This window comes from Centruroides sculpturatus, unplaced genomic scaffold (assembly GCF_000671375.1).
Source record: "Centruroides sculpturatus isolate CEXI.00-Female unplaced genomic scaffold, Cexi_2.0 scaffold950, whole genome shotgun sequence".
NCBI lineage: Eukaryota > Metazoa > Arthropoda > Arachnida > Scorpiones > Buthidae > Centruroides > Centruroides sculpturatus.
In genome coordinates, this window is record NW_019385096.1 from 1 (window position 1) to 9,427 (window position 9,427).

Here is a 9,427-nt window from a genome sequence, read left to right on the forward strand (position 1 = left end):
ATTACATTCAGCTGGAGTATCTTTTTACCTGTAAATTAAAAAATTATAATCTGTAATATTTGAAATGAATTGATATTTAAATCCTCTTCACTTTGTTAATATATGAAAATATGTTATGAAGACTTGTCATTAGATTAATAATTACATATTTGTACAGGAGATAAGGAATTAGCAGAGTTTTTAGAACAAGAAATCAAAGCAGAAATTAAATCTAGGAAATCATCAAAACTTCCAACTATTGAAGGTTTTGACATAAAAACAGATGGAGCTGAAGTGACTATGTCCAAACAGTTTAATAATGAAAAGTAAGTGATTTTAATATTAATTCAGTGAAATAAGTGTTGTTAAGCTAGTATCATTTTTATATTGACATTTTTAAATTTTATGTAATTTTTGAATTTCTTCAGATATTTACGTATCATTTCAGTACTTGCAGTACAGTAGAGCATCGTTTATCTGAATCAATTGGAGACTGGGGTTGCTCGGAAAATCGATATTTCGGATAACCGATTATGTACGAAAAAATATATTAATGTATCCCATGTTGAAATTTTTCTCCGTTGCATGTCGCTTTGCGTTGAATTTTTGTCAATGTTAAGCCTAATGAAGACTATTGTATCATTAAAAATTATTTTTTTATTTTGTACAAACAAAATAAATATATTGAAAAATATAAAAACAATAAAAAATTATACTTCAGAAGTTAATTTAGTATCAAAAACGTAANAATAATAATTGATTTTTAAAAAAAAATATAGTTTTATTTGCACTTTACCTTTGAGAATAGACGACGATGGAGGTGTAGACTGGTGGTGGAAGAGAGGGAGAAGGGAAATGATACTAAAACTTACATAACATAATGTAACAATAACTTAAAAATAACTTAACACTAATTTTTTTATCTTTTCTGTTTCATATTTTTTTTTAATTTTTTATTCACTGCGTTTTTGCTTTCTTTCCTTCACTTCCACCAGCACTTTCACATTCACTGGATAGAGGTCACTTGGTAAAATATCTATCCAAAGAGGTTTGGCTTTGCCTACTTTTAAAATGTTTCTAAAATGACTTAGGCAAATGTCATTACTCCGAGCAGCAATATAGCCAGTGTGAATCTTTTTTGGATGTTTCTTTTCAATAAAATCAGTCACTTTCAGATAATACCTCAAGATTTCCTTTATCGAGCGAGATCCTTCCACGACGAAGCAAACACGTGGACTGAGACCAATGAACAGAAGTGAATAAAAAATGGCGCTGCAAACTAATGTAATGTCGTATGGTGAGTTTTTGTTCATATCGTGGAGCAAAAATATGTTCAAATTTCATGTCGTATCCTGAAAATTTAATATGCTGGGGCGTTCGTATCCTGAGGTACCACTGTATACAAATATACATACATTAAATAAATATAAATAAACCCTAAGTTTTGGATCATTGAATTACTGGTAGCATTCCTATACACCTGCAGATGCATGATTACAGAATTTTCAAGAATTATCTAATTGGAATATAGCTGGTGATCCCAACAAGAAAACTAGCTTTTTTAGTGCAATTTTCATATCATCAGCAAATTGTTTTCCATCCAAGAATTGTTGTATGGAGCAGAAGAGATGGTAGTTGGATGATGCAATGTCAGGGTTAAATTTACTGAATCAATCATAGATTGTAAACTTGGAGATGACATTCTTGCCAAATGATTGCATCATACAGCAATAAGATTTAGCTGCTTTTATACCAAATTGAAAATCATAAAGTGTATGCTTGTGTGAATTTGATCACTGTTGAAAACTACTGTAGACAAATTCTTCTACTAAACATTCGCAGAACATTGTTCTCATTCAGTAGCTTCAGAACTGAATGGAAATGATGACACACACATTACAGCTAGCTTACGCAGGAAAATTAAATGGTTTTTTGTTTCTACTCCTGTAGTCATATAACAGAGGTTACTGTATTTTATTTTTTTGTTTGAAGCTTGTTACACAAATACTGTAATTAGTATGAGAGAGAGAGATTATTAGAATTGCTTTGTTTCATCATCACTTTGCGTGATCCAGAAACATTGACATATCGTAGTTCACCCGAATATGAGGTAACAATTTTCTTGATTTTAATTATTAATATTTAAATTCTAAGCATTAAGTTTATAATTTACAGACAATAGAATTATTCAGTTATCTGGGAGGATATACAGGAATGTGGTTAGGTATCTCACTTTTCACTATATATGAATTTTTGGAATCGAAGGTAATAAAATACCTCACCAAGAAAAAGAAAAATAAGAAAATTCTTTGCATGAATAAAAATAAGTTTTCACCTCCGACTAATTTTAACACTTATGGTTCATACAAACAGAAACCGAAGGTAATAAAACGTGTTGAAGTCACGCATCTATACTGATATTAAAAGAACTGCAACTACTTAAATAAATTATTATTTGTTAGAAAATATAAAATAAAATTTATATTTTATAATTTATTTATCAATTTTACCTACACTTTTACCTGTAACATATAACTAATTCATATATTTTATTCTTGTCGAAATGACAATTTAACTCATTAAATTTCTTAGTTACTAAATAAATTTAGAAATGTGAATAAATAATATAATAATAGACTAATTTATTGAAAAAACAATGGCAACAATATCGCAAGAGTGAAGATTTCTTAATTAATAAAACGGAGATTTCATTACTTAAACATAACATTGTACATAATTGCATAACATTTTGTAATTAGTAACTATTGCTTTATAATGATACGATTGAAGAAAGTCATTTTAGTTCCAAAACAACACAGAAGCAATATGACTGCAAAACAATTTATCGTGATAATACTTTTATGCACTACGAGTATTATCACATTAGCATAAAAACTTTGTTGCATCAAATCGCTACTACTGTAGTTATAAACAAGGTAGTATAACCAAGGCAGAGATTCTTACTTTTACAAATACTTTATCTTTGTTCCTTAATCCCTTAATCATTCCATGTCATTTGTTCACTTTACAAATTGGCTTAAGAAGACATGAATAAGAAATATTGTTCTTTGAATTAAAAAATCTCCAAAATTTCAAAATCACTTTTTAATTTTTATTAAAGAGTGATTTTAAAATTTTGGGGATTTTTTAATTGATTAAAAGTTGATTAATGTTAATTATATAATTATTAATCAACTAAAACCTGCAACATCATAGATCCTGCTTTATTTGTTTGTCTGATAAGAGACAGTCTTTGGCTCTGTTGAGTTGTTCTTTAATTTGGAATATTATTTTGTCTGTAATATTAACAAGAGCTGTATAGAAATGAAATGGCCACCATAACAGACATGTAAGTCATTTTCTAGTTTTGCTTTACTACATAAATTTTCTTTATAAATATGAAATGTTTTATTACGTTGTAGTTTATGAGTAAAAACTGTGTTAATATATGTGTTCTCTGTGTATTTTCGGATTGCTAGTGCCACCTTATTAATAAATATTCAAGTAATAATAAGTGTTAATCTAAAGATAAAAAGACAATAAAACTAATAATGAATAAGGAAAATGTCATAGAAAATTAAGTACAGTATATTATCTTCACATAACAAGCTTTTTAATGCTTGGATTATATGATTATATTTCAAATAAAATGTTTATTTAAACTGAAGATAGCTATCACTTCTTACTACTACCATTTCTATTAGAGATAAGCGAATACTCTTCGTGAACACTCGAATACTAAAGAGTATGAAGATTCAAGATCTCGAATATAAATAAATTCGAATACTACGAATACCCCCAATATTGCGCCACACGTACAGACAGAACTTCTCGATACTTCTGAATTTGCAACAAAAAAAGAAACAGACTATATCTCGAACGTGTTCCAATGCTTGTTTTCTTAAATATAAATATGCAATAGATGAAAATTAAAATAATTATTGATTAATATATTAACTGTATTTTCAAATTATAGATTCCTACTGACATCCGCTTGCCTGTCTGTCATTTGTTAATCTCGAGAACGGAGTTAGATAGATGACCGTCATGACTATTGTTAACAGCAAAAATATGATGTACAGAAGTTTTATAGTGTCATCCACTATAAAACTGAGAGCATTATGACAAAAAATTGCAGCCCGGCATTGTGTCGATGTCACAATAAATTATAGCTCGTTTTACTTTATTAGTTTATTAACGTGTTGAAATAAATAAAACAAGTTAATAATTAATTTAATATTTACGAAGTACTGTATTACATAACTAAATAAGTTATAGTCTTTTTTTTTAACTCTTTCCGCCCTGTGTGCACTAAGAGGGCCTCTTTTTGCAAGCCCATTATTGGTTCGGTCAGGCCCACAATAGGACTGCCGGGTGGTGAGGGACGGGGCCCGACATCTCCGAAAAATTCCTGGAGTTTTTTCGACCCGTTCGGATTCGAACCCGGGTTCCCCAGAGCGGTGGGCTGCCACCTTGACCGCTCGGCCATCCGGCCGCAAGGTTATAGGTCTGCGGCATGTTGCCAAAATTCCCTTCATATCTAAGGGTAATTAAACTATTTAGGGTCAAAATTAGGAACTTGAAACTTTCAAGGAATTATCTGAGGAATTTGTTTTCTATTTAATTATTTACAAAAACATATTACGCTTGAAAACAAGTTTTATTCCCGCTTGTCCTTACAACTTTCTTAAGGATCAGTAATTAAGTATACCATATCCCATTTGGTTTGACTTTAGAGTATGGACAATATTGCTACTTTGCTATCTGTTCTTCTAAATTGTAAGATAAATACTATTGCCCCAATCATTTAATATGGCGCGTTTCATTCGTCGATAATATTGATTACACCAATTCTAAAGATGCTGCAATATTTTAATTAAAACATATATTATATAAGGATATTGATAGTTTTTCTGAGAATCTGAAATTGTTGAAGAGAAAGTTCTGTATACTGTATTTTTGAATATGCAGAATACAGATATACATGGAGATTTGTCTAATCTGTCGTCATAAGACCAACTAGTGGCCAACCGGTTCCGTTCGCTGAACACTGGAAGTTCGGTCGTGGGTTTACGTCTCGGACGTGCTGGCCACGTGGTTTTCCGGGTTTTCTCCACGTCTGTAACGCTTGAATAAGAGTCAGTTACCCTTAAAAAACCTCCCGAAAGGCATCCCCTCTAGGCAGATCGCCCAAATGTTGCATTGCCGTAACTTAGCCAAACAAACTGTCGTTAAAATGGATAACGCGATTAATCAACCAATTTATGATTTTATTACTACCATTGTTTTCTTTATTATGCCTTATTATTTTCCAAATTACATGAATACAGAAAATACATTATTTGCGTGTAATTCTAATTCGGTTTTTTCAGGTAGAAGCGAGCTATACTTACATCTCAGCACTCCTGCATAAATTTTTGTACCACTGTATAATATTAGATGGCGTGATACAAAAATTGCCAGCCTACCGCTCTGCAGGCCTGGGATCTAAATCCTGACGGGTCGAAATATTCCCAGGAATTTTTCGGGGGGTAACCCCATTGTGAATCTGGTCGAACCCATAATGAGCTTGTTAAAAAAAAAGAAGCCTACTTAGTGCCGGATAGCCGAGCGGTCAAGGTGGCAGCCTGCTGCTCTGGAGACCAGGCCTCGAATCCGGATGGGTCGATAAATCCCCAGTAATTTTTCGGGGGAGTGGTCCGTCCGGATATGTCGGGCTCCGTCCCTCACCACCCAGTCACTTCATTGTGGGTGTGGCCGAATTCATAATGGGCTTGTTAAAAGAGGATTTTTTAGTGCCCACAGGGCGAAAAGAATTTTTTTTTAATTCTTTTCGCCTAGATTACCTAGTTTAGATTTTCATATGCAAATTATATTTATATTTTTTGAATAATTATAATAATAATTTGAACAACTTAGACATTTTAATTTAATTTAAAGATTATGATTGCTTTTAATCTAATATTTAGTAAATTGGCAACACTGTTTTCTCGCCATCTTTTTCCGAAGTCTGAACACGAGGAAAATGTCTTTGGGTCGAAATTCAGTTTTGTTAAGTAAATTTGTAGTCAATTACAGTAGAATTGTATCGGCATTACCGGAAAATTTATGCAGTCGTAGAGTAATTTCACAGTCGAAATTATTAAGCCGGTCCTATAGTCAACTTTTAAAGTGCAGATCGAGTTTAAATAATGTGTTCAGCATGGCATCGTCTAACTCCTTTCATACCAAAGGTGAATATTTAAAACAATTTACGTATATTTTAGTATAGTCTTTATTTTATTTTATGCTAGACATAATAGAGTGTTGTGAGAAAAACAAATCTCATAACCAGTAATTATTTATTGGTTGATGCAAAAGTTTCTGGAATTTTCTGCAGTTTTATAGTACAACAATTATTTCAAAAAGAAAAAATATATAGTTTTTTCAAGAAAACAATTTACATTCACTTTCTTCCACTGATTGGGCAGGTCATGAATTTATGCTGAATAAAACATTAGTTAGATAATTTTTGAAAATTCCATAATCCTGTGTCTGCAGGTGTGTAGGAATGCTACTGGTAATTCAATGATCCAAAACTTAGGGTTTAATTATATTTGATTAAGAGAAAAAAACGTTGGTGTATAATTTATAAAAATTATCTTTTTGTTTGTTGCTGCTCCTATTTCTTTGTAAATTTTGCTTAGGGATGTCATGTATTCCATCAGAGTGTATTCTATTCTTTCCCACTCATTACCTTTGTTATCGTCTATTTTTCTTTATCATATTCTGGCTGACACCACACTGGCTAGCTATTTCTTTGATGTGATCTAATTCTCTGTCTTGAAGTTTGCTGCAGTGCGTGAATGCTCTCTTTATAAGGGCTCAGATGCTGCTATTTTATAGCTTGCGGGGTTGTGGGAGTCCGTGGTATTAATAGTGGGTTATAAGTCAGCTTTCTATAAACTTGTAGTGATTTCCCCTCCATTCTCTACTTCTATTGCTTCTAGGAAATGTATAGTTTTATCATTTTCTTACTTTAGTTCAAGTTCTAGGCCAAATTGGTTGGAATTGATGTCTCTGATGAAGTGTTGAATGTCTGGTTTTTCTTCCTAGATAATCAAAAAAAAAAAAAAACATTGTCAACATAGCATGCATATACTAAAATGTGTACTGCATATTTCGGTAAAATGACTTTCTCTAAAAAGTCCTTAGGACCATCTCGCATAATGCACCTGAAACAGGACTTTCCGTTGCCACTCCTCTGTGTTCTGTGTAAGTTATTCTGTAAAAGTTAAAGGTTGATGAATATGTAACAAGACATGTCAGTTCCAGTACCTGTTTTTTCATATTTTCTGAATTTTTGATCTTGCTCATTAAGAAGTCATTAAGAAGATGGCAAAAACATGGCTCTGGTTTGATTGAGGGGTATAAGGCCTTCAAATCTAGTACCATCATGTAACCTCCTCCTTTTAGTTTCATGTTTTACATTTTCTGTAGCAATTCTATCAGCTGTATTATGCTGTAATTGTGTGGAGGTTTGTGTGCTTTAATAAAGTTTTTGAATAACCTTTATAGGATTATCGTCAGTGAGCAGCATTTATCAACTACTGGTCTTATGCTTCTTTCTGGTTTGTGTGTCTTGGCAAATCCGAACAGTCTAGGAACTGATGGAGAGGTTACTACTATCTTCTTCATTCCAAGCTCTTTTGCAAGGGTTGTGTGTTGTGCTAGAAAAGCATTTGACTCTTGCCTGTAACTGCTCCAGAGCATGTAGGTGGACAGTCTTGCATTGCATTTCTTTTATGAACTTTAATAAAAGGTCGTTATATATATATATATAGATCTTTTCATTACCACCATGTCCTTCAATTTGTTGGCTCTTGTAAGTACTATATTATTAAAATTCTTTCATTTTTAAAAGGAATCCAACAATATACCAAATGCTGCATACAGACAACCAAAACATAGACCAGAAGCTGATACCAGGAGTTTATAGGATACCTACCTGTACAAGACGAAAGGCAACAAAAAGAGCTATACTACATCAGAGCCACAGGGAGGTTGTTGAAAGAAAGGCTAAAAGAGCATAAAAGGAATGTACAGAACAAGCAGCCAGTAACAGCACTAGCAACATATGTTATAGCAGACCTAACAGAGGTTATAGTGGATTGAGAAAGAGCTAAAATAATACAAAAGATCCAGGACAAGAGACACCTGAACTATGCTGAAGCATGGCAAATACATAAGACAAACCAGGAAGGATTAGCGATAAACTGCAGAGAGTTGAGTAAAGTCTGCAGTGTGGAGAGCAGGCATAATATGATAATTTTAGTACAAAAAAGGGACAAACAGTAGAGAAATTGTTATTCTTTTTGTATGAGCCTGTGCACTAGATAAGAAAATTCAAACCTTTAAATGTTCCAAAAGAAAGTTTATTATAGAAAGCAAAATCAGAATCATTTGGTCTTTCTGTTCCTGAAGACCATTCAAAATGGCTGAAAACGTTTGGAAAAATGAATAAAAAGGCTGCATTTTAAGGGTTTTTCTTTTGTGATATGAAAATAATTGCACAATATGTATTTATATAACAAAATTATTACAGAAAATTAAAGAAGCTTTTAACCCTAGGTATAATTAAATTAATTAAAATATCTATAACCGTGAGGCAGATAATAGTAAGGGCTTATCACACCAGTGATAATGGGCACAAATGCTCAGGAATCAAAGTTAAAACATTTAATAAAACAAAAAGGAGGGTATAATAAGATGATTACATAAGTATGGAAACCGAAAAACCCAAAATGCGTTTTGGACTATTTTCTATTGGAAAATAGTCCAAATTGGGTTTCTTGGTTTGTGCCATTATGATTGGTGTGATAAGCCCTTACTATTATCTGCCTCATGGTTATAGATATTTTAATTAATTTAATGTATTTATATTTTAGAAAATACAAGGTAGTGCTTCCACAGCTTCCATGGACAGCATGCCACTGAAATATACAGTGGTACCTCAGTATACGAAATTAATCTGTTCCGAAACTGAGATTGTATCATGAAAATGTCGTAAGGTGAATCATTTTTCCCCATACGATTACATGTAAAACCAAATAATTCGTTCCAACTAAAGGATTTGATCCCGGGATCTCGAAAATCGGGATCCCTACCACTTTTCAGTCCCAAAATTTTCGGGATTAAGTTTTCCTAATCCCGAGATTTTCGGGATTGACATCATTTTAAAAAAAGTTGCAAAATAGACTGCATGAAGCGAAACGTTCAGTGCCAGTGCTTTTAACAGAATTGCTTGCCTATCATTTTGATATAAAATACAAGAAATTTTATTCCAAGCAAGCAGCAGAAATTAACCTAGCGGGCTTGCGATGCTTGCTTGGAATAAAACTTCTTGTATTTTCAACTAAAATGATAGGCAAGCAGTTCTCACTGGGTTACTTGGTAATATACTTCATTT

At 32.4% G+C, this 9,427-nt stretch overlaps 1 protein-coding gene across 1 annotated transcript in view; it reads left to right on the plus strand.

Moving 5' to 3' along the window:
* Window positions 1-157: 157 nt before the first annotated feature.
* The window catches only part of LOC111634615 (complement component 1 Q subcomponent-binding protein, mitochondrial-like), a gene marked incomplete at its 5' end in the record, with an annotated part of 25,954 nt that continues 16,684 nt past the window's right edge, over window positions 158-9,427 (plus strand). Inside the window, one exon of the mRNA XM_023379440.1 lies at window positions 158-305. Coding sequence (XP_023235208.1) covers window positions 158-305 — 148 coding nt within the window. The remainder of the gene's footprint in view (window positions 306-9,427) is intronic.